This window comes from Candida margitis, assembly GCF_024628925.1.
Source record: "Candida margitis strain CBS 14175 chromosome Unknown scaffold72, whole genome shotgun sequence".
NCBI classification, from domain to species: domain Eukaryota; kingdom Fungi; phylum Ascomycota; class Pichiomycetes; order Serinales; family Debaryomycetaceae; genus Lodderomyces; species Lodderomyces margitis.
The window spans coordinates 1-19735 of NW_026261791.1; the positions used below are offsets into that span (position 1 = coordinate 1).

The window sequence follows — 19735 nt, forward strand, 5'->3', positions numbered from 1 at the left end:
AAATAGAGAAATGGTGAATTGGCATTAGCACCAATAGTTGAAATTAAAATGCACGTCTTGACGTCAATCTCTTTAGCCAGTTTTGCCGCGTCGTAATTGATTCCATAATCAATAGCGCGAAATTGTTCAGCTGATCCTGCTGTAGCTCTCGTGGTTCCAAATGATGAAATATAGGCTTGCGGTGCTTGAGTTTTTACATCATTTTGGATGATGCTGGGCCATTTCATGGTGTCGGTTTCAACGATAGCATCGATGTTGTTTTTATCGATGCTGTTATGCGGTAATACTGCTGTCTTATTCATGAGCTATAGTAGTTGATGGTGTTGAAGATGCGTACTAATAATAGTGCAATGAAACTATGTGCAAAAGTGAGTTATAGTAATTAGTAGCATTTCCAGTTTAATAAAAAGGTTTATTCAATCTGTTTAACCCGTCTTCTTCTGGTCTATCACATTTTGCATGAACAATTACCAGAGGAGTTGTGTTAAAGTTTAGTACGTAGTGAACAGATAGAAAATAAAAGTTTAAAAATAGCTCAATTTGCATATCAGTTCATAGTCTGTAGTGGCTTCAATTTAAGTCCATATTTCATATGTAATTGTAATTACTCTATTGCAAAAAAGTGCTTTCGCAGCCAATACCGATCTGGACAAGGGGGTCACGGGGGAGAGAGACCTCCGCTTCTGTGTGCAGGAACAGCCAGTATCCCCCCTCCCCCCACTTTGATCTGATAAGAAACTGTAATTTTATTTCAACTGACATCGGAACCAAACCGATGGTGATATTTTGGTGAAAACCAGCTTCAACAGGCTCGGTTATCGTTCTTTATGCGTCACCACCTCTGAAAGTCATCTAGTGGAGAAGGTTCCCCTCATCGTTCACCAATACTCCGAGAATTTTTTTTTTATTTTTTTCAACAAGAAGTATAAACAATGACGCAAGTGACCAAAAAGGTTTTGCACCCAATTTATATCCACCAATTCTCATCTACATCAAAGTGAACCAATAGGTTGTAGAGGATTTACGTTCTAATCTTGTGCAATGTCCCCACCATCAAAACGTGACAATGAGTTGACTCAGCCAAAGAAAAAGAAACGATCACTCGGCCATTTTCCATGTCGACATTGTGACAAGGTGTTTACTCGTTCTGACCATTTGGCCAGACATAATCTCAATCATGAACCAAAGGAAGTCTACACCTGTGATTTCCAAATTGAATCTAATGGGAAGGTCCAACTTTGTGGTAAAAGATTTGTTAGAAAGGATTTAAAAGAACGTCACCTCAAAAGGCATTACGAGTTACAAGAGCTTGATGCGATGAGCAGCCAGGGTCAGGGTGTACAGAACCGCCCAGCTTCATCGGGAAATGAATCGGTACCTGAGATACCCACCCAACCATTCCAACAGCCTTCGCTCCCCTCGTCTATGGCATCCCCTCAGTACCCGTTGACAACCAACTTGCCAGCCAACATGCTACCTAACCAATTTGATTTAGACTCGTTGCGAAACAACGGCACTACATTGCCACAAAATGACATTTTAACCTGGCTATTTGAGATTCCCCAGTTTGACAACAACTTGCCGAGAGATGACTCGTATCATCACCAAAATATGCACCACAATGTTTCCCAGCAATTTGCACCTCCGCCGCCACCGTTGGGAACACTTGAGGACCAACTCGTTACTGCGTTTGATTACAATGTGTTCCCTAACGAAAATAACCCGTTGGATGATCTAGTATCGAGACAAATGCAAATGAAGGAAGACCAGGTGCGTAAACTATCACAGGTTAGTGATAGCATGCCAACATATCTGACAATCACCACAAATTCGTCTCCTACCACCATTGACACGAGTGGAGGACAGGAGCCTCAAGTATTAGATGATGATGGCACTATTGGCTTTGATGTTTTGGAAATTACCAACTTACTTGGGTTGAGTATGGAGCAGGTACTGGAGATTTGCCATACAAAACGCTTGTCAACTTACTTTACAAACTTTTGGACTACATTTCACCCGCAATTCAACTTTATGCACGGTCCCTCGTTTGATCTCAAGGCATATCCACTTCTATTAACCTCCATGATTATCGTGGGTGCCCTGTGTTTCAATAGCGGCGAAAGAACAGAGCATATGATAGCGCAACTATTCGCTGAAGAATTGCGCTATGCCATTTTCAAGCACGAAGATTTTCTTTTTCTGAGGCCATGGATTATACAAGCATTGAATTTACTCGAGTGGGTTGAAAAAAACTTTCTCTCGAGGAAATTCCACCAACGAGGACATGTTCATCACGGTGCTACTGTGCAGCTTCTACGAAGGAGTCCAATGATGGGTGGTAACCCCTCGGCTATAAAGAAAACAGCCAGTAATGCTACAACCTCAGCTGAGGAGAGTGATTCTAACTTGGAAGAAGAGATCAACACTGACAATGATCTTTATATACGATGGGTTGAATCTGAATCAATGAGACGCATTACATTCATGACATTTTATTTCGACATCACTGACTATGTTAAATTTAGACATAATCCGCACATTGAATTCAGTCAGCTCCAATTGTTGAATCTCCCTTGTGATGAGCGCCTTTGGGGAGCTACATCAATCAATGGGTCGTTTAAGAAGTTGGCCAAGCTTCAGAAAAAGTTACATTGCACTCAAAAGACTTTTTTAACAGGGTTGAGGGAGCTTTTGAGAGGACAGTATCAGGAGTTGAAGGCTTATCCCATTTTCACGCAAAAGATACTTTTAGCGGGGTTGGTATCTTTAATGTTTCTGCAAAGTGAGATGAACAACTCGTTGTTTAGACACAACTCCAATAAATCGTGGAAGGAAAATGTAATGACCACGTTTGAATCTTGTCTTGATATGGTGCTGAAACTTGAACATAGAACCCTATATCGACCCTTTGATGTGTTTTATCTAGCCCGAATTATGGCATGTGACGTCAACCACTATGATCTTGCTATATTTGCCGGTGCTCCTGCCAATCAAAGTGTTGCTGCTACAAAGAAAGACAAGAGGGTAGTCGAACGCAAGATGAAGAATGTGTGGTCACACAAAAGAAGCCTCGATTGCGTTGTTCAAAGTTACAAGTTCTTGTGGGATGTCTTATTAGGAGAAGATGATTGGGATGCGAATAAAAGTAGCGACTGTTCATTCACCCTAAGCCATGCCATGTTGATGTTGTGGTCCTATTGTTTCGTGGTGTATGGCAAAGAAAGCTCATTGTACCGTGAATTCCCCAAAGATACCACCTATGCCCAAATGGTGGAGTTGAGTGCTGAAGATGGCTATAACTACTTGGCCAGAACAAGAGACGAATTTTACAAAAGTGGCAGTAAATTATCATCAATTTCAAACAAGCAAAACATTTCCGGGTTGTGCTTTTTAGTTGGAGCAAAATTAAGAACAAGCAATTGGGAAGTTATGCGAGAATCTGCAAAACTCGTTTTCAATTGCGGGTTTAGGTCTATTGGGAAGGAAACTGTGTTATGTTTAGACCTCTTTGATAATTAAATCGACCTCAGAATAATCAATTTCATGTGGTAGCTTTATTCTCTTTTTTGGATTTTCTTTTTTTTTTTGTAGCGATGAGAGAGATGAGAACATAGACGATTTTTCACAACCAAGAACAACAGTAAAAGGCCATTGCAAGCATGGACATCCACCGTTGTCGTTTTGTTGACTACACGCCACATACTATAACTTCCCTAGCATTTTCATGTCCATCATCACCAGAACAACTGGCGCCATCTGACTTGCGTTTGGCAGTGGGGAGAAGCAATGGAGATATTGAAATATGGAATCCGAGACACAACTGGATTCATGAGTTGACATTGTCTGGATCAAAGGGGAGATCTATCGAAGGTTTGGTATGGAGCAACTCAGACACCTCGAACAATGGAAATGAACCCAGTCGATTGTTTTCCATTGGTGGGTCAACTTATATCACTGAATGGGATTTGAAGACGGGACGGCCCTTGGTGAATTACGATTGTAATGCCGGTACCATTTGGTCGATCGATGTGAATTCTACAGGAGATAAGTTGGCTGTAGGCTGCGATGACGGTTCTGTTGTTGTAGTAGACATATCTGGCGGTGTTGGGTCATTAGAATATGATGTCATTTGCCAGAGACAAGATGCAAGAGTGTTGAGCATGCAATGGAATGGAAATGAGCAGATTATTGGAGGATGTGCCGACGGAAGAATAAGGGTGTGGAGTTATGGCAAGGACACCAAGGGTAGAATCTTGAGTACAATGAGAGTTGACAAATCCAAAACTGAGAGTACATTGGTGTGGACCTTGAACGTGTTGCCAAAGAAGAATCAACTTGTAAGTGGTGACTCAACAGGACATATTAAAATATGGGACTTGAAATTCTTTTCATTGATGCAAAGCTTTAAAATTCACGATGCTGATGTACTTTGCATCGCGAGTGATGCGAAAGAAGAGCGGTTCTTCTCGGCTGGTATCGATAGAAAAATCCATCAGTATGATTTGTTGTCTAGCAAATCCAGTTCTAAATGGGTGCATAGCTTCAATCGTTTGTTACATTCAAATGATATCAGATCAATGGCGATAATGGAGAGCAAAAGCTTTAAAGTTTTAGTCAGTGGTGGAGTTGAAAAGGCAATTACAATACAGCCCATTGAGAATTTCCAAGACTCTAAATACAAGAAGTTGTTGGTGAATCAACAAATCAGCAATGTTTTGGTAGTACCCGAGCAAAAGCTTGTAATTCTATATCAAGATCAAATTGTTAAAATATGGAAGATATTGAGTAACGGAAAGCATAAATTGATTTCGAAATTGATCCTATCCGATGATGAGAACATTACAAGTGTTGATTTCAGGGGCAACTTGTTAGCAGTTGCCAAGATGACTTCAGTCAAGATTTACGATTTGGACGCAGTTGACATTGAGAATGATAAATATATGATTAATAAAATCAGAGATGAGAATTTTGATTCGATGGTATCAGGAGCAAAGAAAGTCAAATTTGTAACCGATTCAAATTTGCTCATATTGACTCCTGACGAAGAGTTGTATCAGTTTGCCATTGATGCTGAAAATAGTCAAATATCCCTCGAGGACCAAGTCGAATTACTAGACAACGATTCATCATCATCATCATCTTCCAATGTATCGTACAGTGACAACATTAAAAATCTTGTCCTCACACCCAATCACAAAAGCATAGTCATATCAAGGTTTAATGGAGCTATAGAGGTGTACCCATTAAACGGTGGTGGTGGTGATCCTTTTACCCTTACAAAATTGTCAAATTCGGCATCGTGTCCCCACTTGATAACATGTCGAAATGACGACCAACTTTTAGTCTTAACAAATGACAACAAGATACTAGAATTCAACTTGTTCAATCGCGATCAATTATTAACCTCTTGGTCAAAACGCAATAGTGAATTTTTACCACGACAATTCACATCTCTTGATGACAAACCTGAAGGAATGTTTGTTAAAGACGAGAAATTGTGGGTATATGGAACGTCATGGATGTGTTATTTTGACTTGACTAAAAACATCCCAATTAGCAAATTGTACAAGAATATAAGCGCCGGTAAAAAGAGGAAACGTGATGGGATGTTAAGTCTTGATGATGATGTAGACATTAATGGTGACGTTGTCCAATTGGAGTCGAGCTTGAAGCAGAGTGAGATTGGCAAACTCAAGAAACAGATTAAAGAAGAAGAGGAGGATGGAAACGATGGTGAAGCTGCTGACGAAGGTGATGGCGAAGATGACGTCCACATGCAAGAGGGCGAGTCCAGAGTATTTTCATTGACGGAAAAGTATAGACCAATCATGCAAGTTGCCGAGTTTGGACCTCATGAGTTGTTAATTGTTGAAAGACCATACTTTGCATTGCCAACTACACCTGCTTTCAACTTGCCAAAATTGAGGATATAAATACAACTGTGTATGCGCTATACATATATATATATATATATTGTATCATAATTTCGCTTTGCCCTAATCGATCTTGGGAACTACTCTAGCCCCTTGAAAAAATATTCTGGCGGCAGCTCCATATCCCATAAGGCACTTTTGTGGATTGCCTTGATCATCTTTATCCTCTCCTTTCAATCCCCACCCCTTCGAATCGCCGAACCAATCGTGATACTTGGCATCGTAAACTTCTTTGTAGGTAAAGTTGGGTTCAAAGCTCTGCAAGTACATTCCATCTTTGGGATCCTTGATAAACTCGTAAAATATAATCAAGTGTCGTTTAATTTCTTCATGAATTTGTTGCGCCAAGCCCTCAGGGACATCTTTTGGATCAACGTACAACAAGTAATCAGCAAGACCTTCAATTAGCAATTGGACAAAATACGAAGAGTCACGCCAGTATCTCTTGTCATCGGGGAAATCACGGTCGTAAAAGTATGCATTGCGATGGATACCTCCTTTAGCCAAATCAGTGGCAATTTGCAACCACTTCTTGTCCTTGGTGATGTGATACAACTCGGCAGCCGCTGATAAAGTGGTACCAGTGTTGTAACTTATTTTGGTGTCATCAACCTTGTCACTATCTTGCTGAACACCGTCTTCGATTAACTTATCCAGAGGATCTTGCAACACCTTGATTTGCCAATCGATGCACTTCGCCGCAAAATCAACATACACTTGACTCTCTTGCGGCACAAATTTTGAAAGTTGCAAACATGCCTTGGCCACCTCAGCAGTAGTACAAGCATTCAAATATTCCTTCGAAATATGCCAATGCACACCACCCTTTGTCACTGCTTTTGGGTTATCATTCCAACCACCCATCAAAAACCTAACCAATTCTCTTCCTTGGTCTAAGTACTTTTTATCACCAGTCACTTCATATGCAGTGATAATGGCGCTAGCCACTTGCGCATCATCATCATAGTAGATATCCTTGTCACCACCCTCGGCTGCGGAATACCCCTTAAGATTGTTGTTCTTGTATTTTTGAAATATATCAACTGCCGGTCCAATCAACGGCTTGAATTCATCGGGGTATATTCGAGCAGCGTCAACCACGGCCTGGACACCAACAGATACAGCCCACACAACAAATTTAGTATCACTGTAGCAACCGCTACACTTCTTTTTCGCAACAAAGGTCTTTTCGTGTGAGTTGTAGTATTCTAACCACATGGCTCTGGTTATATGGTACCCTTCCAAGTTTGGGTTTTCAAGTTTTGGGAAAGAAGACATTGTGGAGAGCTCTCAATTGAAGTTGAATGATGGTTGGGACGTGCTATAGACTGGTTAGAAAGGTTTAGGAGATCAATGTCGATATTTATATATGGCAATGTGAGTAGCGTAGTTGTTTAGTGGTAGTAGTAGTGATAGTAGGTCACACTTTAAGGTTAGAAAATAGCCAACGTGGATTCCATAAAAATGCTAAGAATATATTTGCATTCCTGCATGTAAAGCTTTTGTTATCTTTTTATGATTGCGGTTGAAAAATATATATATACATATATATAATTGTCGGCAGTGGTTATTATGACGTATTTCGTAAAATATATTTCACAGTGCAACACTCTTGAAACAGTAATAGAAGTATTTAATTGAAACATTATTATACAAGCGATACTTAAATCCGAAATAGCGAATTGAATCCAGGGACCCACATCAGTAGGCATTAATTTCTCTCCATATACTTACTCTTTAGCATTTTCTGGTTTCCTAGCGACGTACAACATCATTGGAGTGAACAATTTTTGGCGACCACCTTCAACCAAGTTGACTGCAGCATCTTCCAAAGCATGAGTGACTTGTTTCGAACCCTTTGGTGCAATACCGACTTTTTCCATCAATCCAACAGCTTCAGTAGTTATCAATCTACCAAGTCTTGAAGTTCTAAACACTGTGTACAAATCACCCAATGATTGGCAGTATTTCAAATCACCAGCCAATGGGTAGTACCAGGGAATGTCGTCATTAACGTCAGCCAAATCCTTTTCATATTCAACTTCAAAACCAACATTCTTCAAAGCTTGCTCGGCAACTTCACGGCTGTACATCTTTGGGATACCATCACCAACCTCGATACCATAGGCAATCTTACGATGTTCTTCGTTTGTTTCGTCGTACTTGTCAGTCATGACCCACTCGTAAACACCAAAAACTCCACCTGGTTTCAAAACCTTGTAGATTTCGGAATAGACACCTTCCAAAACAGGAGCGTGGACAGTAGCTTCAATAGCGTAGACAGCATCAAAAGTTTCTGGTTCAAAATCCATTTGCATAAAGTCACCCTTGACGTAGGACAATTTGTCATCCAAGTTGTATTTTTTAGCATAGTAATTAGCCCTCTCGATTTGGTAGTCGTTGTTGTTTAAACCAACAATTTCACAGTCGGTAAATCTGGTGATTTCTCTACCTGGTCCACCAACACCACATCCGACATCCAAAACTTTCATGTTTTCGTTCAAGTTCATTTTGTAAGCCAAGTAATGTTCGTGTCTAGCAGTGGCTTGTCTAAAAGCTTCACCCTTGTAGTATCTAGAAAAGTGGAAAGAAGAACCCCAACCGTACTCGTAAAAGTCAGTCACCAAATTGTAGTAGTGATGGGTTAATTGCGAATAGTCTCCTAACCTCTTAGATTCATCCTCTTTGGTGACACCACCGTCCCAATGTTTAAAGTATCCTTCACTGGCAACTGAAGCAGCATCTTTGGATTTGGCAATTAATGCAGCCAATCCAGTCTTTTTGTAGGATTCACCATGTAAGGCCTTGGTGAATTTTTCATCTCTATCAAAGTTTTTCTCAGCTAATTGAACTGGTGACATGTTGACTGAATATTTGTATATGTATATATGTGGTGGCTAAATGCTACTTCTGAACAAACCTAAACACCAACTCTGTAAATAAATGTTGGAAAGATAACCAAGGGGAGGGAGGATAAAGAAGATTTTATAGGAAGATTTGGGAAAGACAACAAAAAAAAAAAATAAAAAATTAGACGTGGTTTGTCTGTAAACGATGAAAAATAAAAAAAAAGAAAAACAACTAAACAACTAAACATAGACATTACACAAACATGGTACGAGATGATGTACAGTTGATATATCCAAAACCAAAGGGGTATTACTTCTCATTACTTTATCGTTCTAAGTAAATAAGCCACTGTTTAGCCCAGCATCATTCATGAATAGGAGGATATCCCAATAATTTCGTTTACCTTATTGGATCTAAGTTCACATATACTGAAATACGCGTTGCAAACTCATAGATACCCTCATCAATGAGTGTAAATGAGATAAAGGGGAGCTAAGACTATTGTAACTTTATAGTTCCAATCCCATCCAATAGTTGGTTCAAATCTCGATCCGATCACGCGCAAACGCTGCTTTAAAGCTACCAGACACTTAATATTAAAGGCGCTGCTCTTACTTTTCAACAAAACTATCTATCCAATAGTTTTTGTGTAAAGAGATTTGAAACATATTACTTTTTTTTTTCATCGTTCCCTTCTTCTTTTTCTTCTTCTTCTTCTTCTTCTTTTTCTTGTGTTTCTTCCTCTACTCTATTTGTCTCTCGTTTAAAACTAATAAACCGTAAAACTTTTCTATACGACAGAGGGAGAAATAACGTCTTTAGATTTAAAAGCCCAATAATCAATCTCATCTACAATATAGTGCCTATACAAAACTAGTTAGTACTCTCTAATCAAACATCTCTAGCTCTATTGCAAGGATGATTGCCTACTTTTTCAAGTTACATCTAATAACTACCGACAGTCACATCCGAGTGATATTACGCTTCTCCTCTCCTCCACCCCCTACCTTGACTCTCCTAGATACGATTGAACTACTCAGTTTGAGTGAATCCCTCTGCAAGTTTATTCATACTATTAAATCGTACTTTACAGCACACTCTCTTTATAGCACACTTTTAGAATTTAGAAAGCTTCAGTGTCGCAAAGTGATGTCAATTTTCTGCCAACTTGCGTCACTGTCTGCCATTTTTGTTTTGTTTTGTTTTGTTTTTTGTTTATGTTTTTTCTTTGATGCGTAAACAATGATCTCAAAGTACAAGCTAAGCAGTGTTCAAAGACGTGTTCAACAGCTATTCATCGATCAATCCGTGGAGCAGAGGAAATTCCCGTAGTAGTCAGTCTACTCTCTTTTTGACTCAAGCATCATACAGCAAAGAAGCACATTCCAACAAAACCTTGACTTACGATTTACGTTCTCCACAACCACAACTACAATGTCCGTTGACAACCCACCTAAACCAACTCTTGTGTCAATCAAGAAAATCACTGATCCAAAAGACTTGGATACAAGTATGATGCATATATTCAACGATTGTCAATTTTCAATGGCAGGGCATAAAAAGCTACTTGTCCTCATGAGATCTGTATTCAATAGAGCTCTAGAGCTCAGCTTGTTGGACTATTTTGCCTTGAGGTTCACTCAGTTACTAAATCACACTTTAAAGTTTAAAAAAGGTGAGCCAAATGCTGATAGAGTTGCCAAATTTGTTGCCCATTTTGTACGGTCAGGAGCAGAGGAGACCGCCAAAATAGAGGAGTTGCACAAGGAGGAGGAGCAAGGAAATAATGATGACGAAACAATCAACTATTCAAAGGAGGAGCTTGCTAAAATTGAAGCAAATATAGAGTTTGTGTCCTACTTGATAAAACATCTTTTGCGCGGAATTGAAGCGTCTAACAAGCTGGTTCGATATAGAGTTGTTCAGCTATTTGCATTGATTATAAAGTACATGGGAGATATTGATGCTGACATATTCCAGGTGTTAATCATATCATTGTATAAAAGGTTGAATGACCGTGAAGTTCCAATCCGAATGCAGGCCGTCATTGCTTTATCCAGTTTCCAGTATTTTGATATCAATTTTGACGAAGAGGATGATTTGGATGCGGCTGAGGTTGAGGTTGACGGAAAGCTATCCACGAGTAAAGTCACAAACGATTCCATAATCGAATGGCTAATGACGTGCTTGCAACTCGACGATAGTGCCGAAGTTAGGCGTACGGCAATGTTAAATACAGAAAAGAGCAAGACTACTATTAACTTGCTTTTGGAAAGAGTCAAGGACCTTAACAGCATCAATAGGAGAATTGTCTTTTCAAAAATCACTCCCGAATTAGGTGGAATGAGTAATTTGAAAACAAAGCATAGAGAAATATTATTACAATATGGACTCAATGATAGAGATAAAAGTGTTGCAGAAGCTGCAATTAAACTATTATGCAATTCATGGTTTGATTCATGTGATGGTGACTTGAACAAGTTTCTTGAATTGATGAATGTGACACGGAGTCAAATAGCCGAAAAGGCAATGTCAACCTTGTTCACTTCCCGACCCGAAGTTGTTCAAAGTATAGAAATCACCCCAGAATTTTGGAAATCTCTAACCATTGAGAGTTCATTTTTGATGAGGTCAATTTTTGCCCACTGCAATGAACATAGGCTTTACAAGGTCATTGAGACAAACTTTCCTGATCCATTGGAGTTGGCTGATACGTTGAGGAAGTACTTGCAAATGCTAGATAGCATTAAGCAAAAGAACCTTGAGGCCCACAAGTTGTATGATGGGTATATAAAGGAAATCAGTGAGATTGAGAATGTAATGTTTGAGTGTGACAATAAAATGGCAGCTATCAATCTTAAACTTCATGCTTGCGTCAAGAAGTTGCAAGTGCTAGATAGTGCTGAGGAAGTACTAGGCGAGTCGAGAAAAGCCAAGTCACAGCGTCGTAAAGAACAACAGGCAGAAAAACAGCGACTTCAATCTGAGATTAGCCATTTGGAGCAAGAGTTTAAAGAGCATGGGGAAGAGTACAAGAAATGCTTTGAAATGAAGGCGATCAAATTGAATCGTCTCAGAGCGAATAGAGGCGAGTTTGAAGATTATGTCGACATGAGGAAGGATTTGAAATTTATTGCCAAGCAACTACTCATAATTTGCATCGACTTTGATTTCAGCGATGAAGTTGGTAGGAGGGCTATGTTGAATGTGATAAGAACTCAGCTACATGAAGACAATAATTTTGAGCAAGATGATGTCATCAACAAAGCTAACAATCAGGGCGATGATATCGTTGTCAATGCCTTAAAGGTGTTGCGTAAAATATCAATCAATGTGAAGGACTTTGTAGCCATGACGGTAGAAATAATAACTGATATCAGAGACTCGACAGAGGAAACAGAAACAGAGGATGTGTACCATTCAGCAGCAAATACATTTGACGGTGGTAAAATTGGTGCGCTGGCTAAAAGAAACAGTGAGAACTTTAACAAGGATGAGACTGGTGAGGAAAATGGAAATGCTGACCCGTCACTATCAGATGATTCTGATTTAGATTTGGATGACTCTGATGATGAGAGAGAAGGCACTCACAAGAAAAGGAAAACGGGGCCCTCTGTCCCCAATGACGATATCTTACTTCGATGCTTGAAGCTAACAAAACACTCACTCGAGCTCATTGACGATAATCTAGATCACCATCTTTCACTTCGATCGATTTACTCCGGATTGGTGAATTACGCATTGACTAGAACATCCAATCGAGAACTATACTTGACAGCACTCGAATGTTTGGGGTTGTATTCACTCATTGACGAGCCAATAGCCAAGGAAGCCCTAGTGACGTTTTTCAATACAACCAAAACCTCTGGCGAAGAGGTTAAATTAATTTGTATGACCGGAATAATCGATATCATATCCACTTTTGGAATAAACATCATTGCTCGCGAGAGGAGGTTTGGATTTCTCAGGCTATTTTATAAGGCCCTTTCTGATGATAGTCCGAGATTGAGAGCACTTATGGGTGAAGGTATAAGTAAGTTGTTTTTGGCCGATATCTTTATGATAAAAACTGTGAATGAAGTTGTTAGTGAAAAGGAAGCACAGAAAGAGAGTGGTGCTGACGTGATAGGTAATAATATTGAAGATGAAGTGGAAAATGCAGAGGAAGATGATGAAGACAACGAACTGGAAAAGGAGTTGTTTGTTGCCTTATTGTTGAGCTATTTCAACTCATCTGCCGCAGGATCATCAAACAACCATGAATTGAAGCAAGTCTTGGCATTCTGCATCCCCGTTTATTGTTTTTCCCATCCAAATCACCAGTTAGGCTTAGCTAGCGTCCTGGGTGACTTGTTATTAAAAGCGCTGGAAACGACTAATTTGAAGCCAGGTAAGATTCTTCCTCAGTTGATCGATTGGACAAACCCTCAAAATCTTGCACAGGTAAAGAGTTCTAATGGTCGAGATTTGGTATCTCGTCAATGGTCACATATATGGCAGGCATTGTACATTATAGAGGTATTTGAGATTAAAGAATTGGGCAAAGAGTATAGAAGAGCCATTATCAATAACTTGGCCAGGATTCAGATTTCAATATTTGAGCGAGATGATGATGCTAATGATTCACAATATTTGCTTGATATTACTGCATTGTTGCAGAAATTAGTTGATGAAATTGATCGCATGAAGGAAATCTTGGATATGTACAAGGATGATTTCGATTATCAAATGGACCGACTTACGATGAAGAACCTACAAACTTTCCATGATTCAACATTGGATAAACTAGATATTGTAAAGAAAAAGCAAGAAGATTTGGAAAAGTATAGAAACAGGTCACTGAGAAACTCGGTCAGTCCTAATGGATTTAGAAGTAGGAATAATTCCGTGTTATTGACTGATGAAGCGGTCATTGTTGGCGAGGAGAGGCAGGCTAGTAGCACACCAACGAAAGTGAAACTAGAGCCAAGGGATTTAGTGGATACAAATGATGCGATGGATTTAAGCAAAGATGATATAGATAATAATGAGGAAGGCTTGCTGAAGTATGTTGATGAAGATGGGGGGGATGTTGATGTTATCATGCAAGGAACGGACGATGAGGTGGAATCGATGTCTTCTAACAGAAGCAATGCGAACGATTCAAAAGAAGAAGAAGATGCCTCTGATTATGAAAAGAAGCAAACAGGCAAGAAAAAGAAGCAAAAGCCAAAGGAATTGAATGTTGGGTCTGCATCAATCATCAAAACCAAACAAGGTGTACCCAATCGTCAAAGGACATTTGAAGAATTTATGGAAGGTGCATCCGATATTGACCTTGATGAAGATCTGGATGATAATTCAGATGAAGATTCGGATGAAGATTCGGAGTAATGCTTTACGGTGAAATAGTCAATAGCCATTCACTTTATAGTTTATTATATAAATTCCTCAAAATTAAATACATATCAAATTAAAAAAAAAAATCAAAACAAAAGCACGTACCAGTAAAACCACTAGTTTCAATTTAAATTAAAGAAAAAGAAAAAAAAAGCCATTCCCAAATCAGTTCACTCTCACCCACGCTTTGCTCAATAAGCATCACTCTTTTCCTTCTTCATGCTCCCTTCCAATAACTGGTTCACATCATCTGAATTTATCACTACTCCTCTCTCTGAACACTTGGCTTTATTCTTCATCTCATTACATAATCCATCAATATCAATTTCAGTATACTTGGGATGGGCCGTGATTCTATCCCAAATTTCACTGCACTTCATTGTGGCTCTTGGTGCTGGAACAATCTCGTCACTGCTACTATCATCCTCGTTGACTGCTTCTTCCTTGTGGGTGTTTGTCGAAGGCGTGATTGCTTCACCACTTTGGTTCAGAACTGAATTTCTATTGATATCAGTTATTGAATTCTTGATAAAGTCATTGAAATTGAAATCAGTATTGACTTCATCCTTGTTCAATGGATCATACATGGACTCTTCGGTAGTTAATAAATCAGCCACTTCTCTATCTCCATCGCCATTATTTGGGTTTCCAAACGCTAGTGAAACGTCAAAATTGTTATCATTGAGAAAACTCAACGGATCATCTGAATCTTTATACTTGTTGTCAACTAAATTGAAATCGAAATCAGTTGTATTCAAATTGAACAATTCATTATCATTGTATTCATTGCCATCGCCTATATTCAGTTCTGTTGAGAATTTTGGATACGTAGGCGACATTAGTGAAAAAGGTGAATCAAATCGCGTGGATTCGGTCGTCGTCGTTGTCTTCAGTTGATTATGAGTATTGGGTATCGATCTTCTAGATTTTGGCACAGGGTCCTTCCTGGTACCGCATGCTTCGCCTAATTTGACACAGAATGGATCAAGTTCTTCTTCAAAGTTACGCATGAAATTCAAGCTAGTGTCGTTGTTTTTGGCAGCAGCAGTGGCAGCAACATCAGTCACCCCACCTGGGGTTACAAGAATATTGTCGTTCAATGGTGTGGTTGATGACGAGGAGCCCGACACTAAATCTGGGACTGTATTGTCGTTATTCTGCTGATTACCTTGATATTGTTGTTGCTGCTGTTGTTTCATAAGCTTTAAATTGTCCTTTGACCAAGGGACACCGAATGAGTAGTTGGGTGAATTGTTCGATATCGACGAGTTTGTTGATGCCTTGTCTGAAACAGATCCTTTGGAAGTTGATGAAGAGCTATCGTTATTTTCTTGAGGTGACAGACTAACATTGCTTGATTTAGAGTTGGGATGGCTTAAATGACCCACCGTTTTGGGAAGATTTAAATCCAGGAAATCGGTCGAACCTCTATATTTGACCAACTCACTCTTTAAGATATTTACTTGCGCTTTTAAAAAATCTGTTTCGGTCATTGCTTTCACATTTTCATCTTCTAATAATTTGACCTTGTCCTCCAACTCTTTCATCTTGCGCTCTTTCCTTTCCCTGTATGCTCTTTGAGCTGCTCTATTTTGGGCTGTCCTTTTCGATTTGGGTTCAGTATCGATCGGTTTTCTACCTGGTTTGGTATGGAGTTTCTTCAAGTCATTCTCCTCATCACCGGGTGATTGTGGTGAGTAGTCCATCACATCTGAGAAATTACGTTTAATGTCTGTCATTTTGAGGGTCGCTTTTGAAAAGTGTATTCAGCTATTGCGAGATTCGGAATTACAAAAAGGTACGGAAAACTCTGAATATGCCTACCCCGTTCTTTGAATGAAAGATAGTAGCTTTGCTTTGCAGTGGCTTCGGTTGAATATATGCTAATACTACCTGCTATGATTTAATACCTATGCCTTGGTTTTCTCAAGAGTGGTAAAGAATGAATGAGTTGTGAATAAATTCAAAATATCCTCAGTTGAAATTGAAATTCAATTATTGCAATGACTGTTTCGTTGCGTTTGAATTTCTTTTTGGTTGTCCAACTAAAACATGTTTATGTACAGTACTTTTACCACTCTCTCATAGTTAACAATTAGTAAGCAAAACTTTGTAAATGTACACGACCAAAAATAAACTTCTAGGCCACGGCTTTTGAACAAAAAGAACAAAGAAATATATATAACGATGGGTTTTTATCTGATCCCAGTACTTGGTAATCTCTGGAGTTTGTGTGACTCATTAGTGAAGTTGCATTACATTCAGCACGTGCACAAAACACCGGTCCGCTCTTCCTCTGAACTTGACATTAAACATAACGCTTATGCTCGTATCTCTTTCCATTTATGGTAAATTATTGTCAAAGTCACGTGACTTCAAAGAGTTGACCAAGTCTTATCCCAGAACCCAGATTCTTCCACTATTTGAAAGTGGTAATAATAAGAAACAATAAGTCTCAAAGGTTAAACGCAGTGTAACATTTGGGTGTATTTTAATTTTTTTCTAACTTGTAGACAAAATTTGGCTGCAAAATTGAGCAAACATAAAAGCTTAAGGTCAAATGATCCCACAAAATAACCTTTGAAGAATCGCTTGATCTATAGACACAACAAAATATAAGTCGTTCCAATATCCCAGATTGAACAGTTTGTAACGTATCTATTTCTACAAGCTAAACCTCCAATTTCGTATATTTTCTTTTATGATGGTAGCGACATCAAAGCACTTGGTAGTGTGCAAGATTATGCATTGGGAAATTTTTCACTTACTGAAACTCTGATTGACCTCTTACCTTTAAATCATTATATGCCAATCAATGTCATTGCCAAACATAGGTACGTTAAAATTGAATATATCATTTGTTAAAGAACTCAACTAACTATCACCCGTTTCCTAGATGAACTAAATATCAAACAAAATGACACTGATCTAATTGATATAACCCAGGATGTTTTCGCCTCAGTACAACAGTTGAAAGAAAATAAAGTGGTCAAATCAGGCTTATTTGAACTTCTTGATGGAACGAGGGCATTGGAGATGCTAAATCCAAGACACGATACTGGATTGATAGAACTTGCAGAGGATGACGTATTGTTTGATTGTTCAAAGTCTCAAACTGCAACATCAATTGTCAATATTCAAACTAAATTGCTTGTACAACTAGTAAATTGGTTAGAGGGCCATAGCCTTGATGAAACTATACTTAGTTGTCGTTATGTTCAAACAATGCTAGAGAATTACTTTCAGGATCCGAGTCTGATCAATCACAAATGTGCATTTAGTCAAACAAAGTTGAAACCCCAGAGCTATACCAAAGATACAGATTACTGGTTAGTCCACAGAGTACTAAAAGCATTTGTAAAAGGGTTGTGCAAGTTCATTGGGTTTGTCATCAACTTGGCCAAGACCTTTTTATATGAAGAGGAAGATTTGACGACAAGAAGTCACGATTTAAACTATTTTACAGAAGTACTGCCCCAAACTGTCATTGATGAAATTAACGATACTTTTGAATGGATATTGAGCCATGAAGTAGACAGTTCGGATATTATCATTAGTCAGATGAAGTTGGTGCAATATTTAAATCAATTTGAGATCAAAGTCACATCACAACATATACCATTTATGGAGGAGAATAGTCTGAACCAGGGACAGTTATTTTCCTTTTGCGATGATGCAGTGAATGAAATAAATCATATCAGACAGTTCAATTTGGAAGAGTCGAATATTCCCAAGGGGGCTTTTTCCAAATTTATCCAGGTTGAAATGGGTAATATAAATGTGCCTGTTGAATTAGCTTCCGTTACCGAGACTGAGTACTGCAATCACTTGGAGGCGATTTTTACGGTTGTCAAAACATACGTTAACCAAGCAGCTGGTATCAAATCAATGAATCAATTACATGATTATTTGCAATTTAACATCAAATACCCTATTGGTAAATTTTCAGTCTTTGCCAGAGGTTTGTTTCAGCTATTCTTTATCAGAGACGATAAATCAATTTTTGGCTCTGCCATAGATTTACCCAATTTAAACATTAAGATAATTGAGAATTTGGTTGGTCCAAACACTCTGTTCTTGATGCCTCTTGAGCCTCAATTGGCGCAGGTTAAAAGTACCACAGCAACAGAAATTCTAACCAAACATGATTCACTCATTCAGGATTTGGACAGTGCTATGTATAACAACCATTGCATATATGGGGCCAACCCATGTCGAGTGCAGCAACTAATCTCAAGAAGTTTGGTGTTGTGGGACACGTTACAAGTCGAATGGGAAGCGTTTGAACTCCAAATGTTTCAGGAATTTCAAGTCGGAGACCATATTAATGACAACAACCCGGCAATTTCTATCACCTCATTTGTATACTATCAAAAAATTGAATTGATGATTGAATTGTTGCTTGGGGGTGCTTGTTTGGAGCTTTACAAACCGTTTGAGTTATACCTGGTCTATTGGTATGGTTATATACTATTAGAGAACTTGATCCAACATTTGAAACTGCGCATTAAAATGATCCTCTTGGGAAAAATGGATGTTATAGAGGAGAAGTTACCTAAAAAGATTAAAAAGTTGAAGAACGGGCCCAAGAAGGACGCATTGAAGGAGCAATTAAAACACGGACAAGAGGTTATTATACCAAAGTTACTATCCACCGTTCGTTACCAAGACTACCTTGTGGAATCGTTTGAGAATTTACAACGGCTAATCAATTGTTTTACAAGGTATTATGGTGTTCTTTCTAAATTAAAGATACTTGATTTTACCAAGGGTCCATTGAATAAATTGACCTCAATGGAGCATCTATACTATCTAAGAATGAAACCATGGTCTTCAATTGGTGTGCCACAGTTCCCATCCTATGGAGAATACCAAAAGGCACTTGTGGCAACACACCCCGAAACTGATAACCGTGCTAGTTTGATCAAATGTTTGGGAACATTGACTAAAATAAAGAGCGATTTGGTGATTGTTGAAAAACAAGCGCAGATGCTGTTGGACTATGCTATTCGTCAAAGCGATTCTTTTATAGAAGGTTCCTTGATTCAACAGTGGTACACCCAATTAATTGAAACCTCATTGGATTTAGGTGTTGTAATCAGTGACTTGGGCAAGGTCTTGTCGGCAAATAAGGAGAACTTATCGCAAATCCCTCAAAAGTATCATCCACTGATGGTACCAGCCAAACACAAGTACTTTATCCAAGTGAAATTGGAGGCAAATGAACACTGAAGTTTTTTAGTTTATAATTTTGTTTATCGTTTGCTCAAGTTCCTTTGATTGTTCCAAAAGTTGAGGATGATTATTCTTATAGACAGTTTCCACATCTTGCAAGATTTTATCCGTAGACTCTTTGACTGCTTGTAGAGTTGCTCTTAATTTGCGTAAGTTACTCAATTCTTTTCCATAATCATTTTCCATATTTGGGTTATATTGTATGGTTATATTCCTTATGGAAGATGTATGTTTTACATGTTTTATGTATTTTATGTGTTTTTTTTGGTCAAATGTACACGCAACCAATCAAATAAAATTAAATTTTGTATTACTTAAAATATTTCATCTAGAGGGAG

The 19735-nt window shown here is 38.6% G+C and overlaps 8 protein-coding genes across 8 annotated transcripts; 4 read left to right on the plus strand and 4 right to left on the minus strand. All coding sequences in view use genetic code 12, as the record gives it.

Moving 5' to 3' along the window:
* Positions 1–302, minus strand: CANMA_001899 (uncharacterized protein; the record flags this gene model as incomplete). The annotated part of the gene is made up of 1 exon (XM_051813910.1): positions 1–302. A coding segment is annotated over one exon (302 nt), but the record flags the coding sequence as incomplete, so codon positions are not given.
* A 739-nt stretch (positions 303–1041) lies between these two features.
* CANMA_001900 (uncharacterized protein) lies at positions 1042–3519 on the plus strand (the record flags this gene model as incomplete). Its single annotated transcript, XM_051813911.1, has 1 exon — positions 1042–3519. One exon carries the CDS (start codon positions 1042–1044, stop codon positions 3517–3519), a length of 2478 nt encoding a protein of 825 aa, XP_051672474.1.
* A 140-nt stretch (positions 3520–3659) lies between these two features.
* On the plus strand, positions 3660–5933 carry UTP4 (Utp4p; the record flags this gene model as incomplete). The annotated part of the gene is made up of 1 exon (XM_051813912.1): positions 3660–5933. One exon carries the CDS (start codon positions 3660–3662, stop codon positions 5931–5933), a length of 2274 nt encoding a protein of 757 aa, XP_051672475.1.
* Positions 5934–5996: 63 nt separating this feature from the next.
* Positions 5997–7211, minus strand: CANMA_001902 (uncharacterized protein; the record flags this gene model as incomplete). The annotated part of the gene is made up of 1 exon (XM_051813913.1): positions 5997–7211. The coding sequence occupies one exon, from the start codon at positions 7209–7211 to the stop codon at positions 5997–5999; it is 1215 nt and encodes a 404-aa protein (XP_051672476.1).
* Positions 7212–7663: 452 nt separating this feature from the next.
* Positions 7664–8794, minus strand: ERG6 (sterol 24-C-methyltransferase; the record flags this gene model as incomplete). The annotated part of the gene is made up of 1 exon (XM_051813914.1): positions 7664–8794. One exon carries the CDS (start codon positions 8792–8794, stop codon positions 7664–7666), a length of 1131 nt encoding a protein of 376 aa, XP_051672477.1.
* Positions 8795–10217: 1423 nt separating this feature from the next.
* On the plus strand, positions 10218–14156 carry YCG1 (condensin subunit; the record flags this gene model as incomplete). The annotated part of the gene is made up of 1 exon (XM_051813915.1): positions 10218–14156. The coding sequence occupies one exon, from the start codon at positions 10218–10220 to the stop codon at positions 14154–14156; it is 3939 nt and encodes a 1312-aa protein (XP_051672478.1).
* Positions 14157–14353: 197 nt separating this feature from the next.
* On the minus strand, positions 14354–15901 carry CAP1 (DNA-binding transcription factor; the record flags this gene model as incomplete). The annotated part of the gene is made up of 1 exon (XM_051813916.1): positions 14354–15901. One exon carries the CDS (start codon positions 15899–15901, stop codon positions 14354–14356), a length of 1548 nt encoding a protein of 515 aa, XP_051672479.1.
* A 1076-nt stretch (positions 15902–16977) lies between these two features.
* On the plus strand, positions 16978–19394 carry CANMA_001906 (uncharacterized protein; the record flags this gene model as incomplete). The annotated part of the gene is made up of 2 exons (XM_051813917.1): positions 16978–16996; positions 17059–19394. The coding sequence occupies 2 exons, from the start codon at positions 16978–16980 to the stop codon at positions 19392–19394; spliced, it is 2355 nt and encodes a 784-aa protein (XP_051672480.1).
* Between the last annotated feature and the right edge of the window lie 341 nt (positions 19395–19735).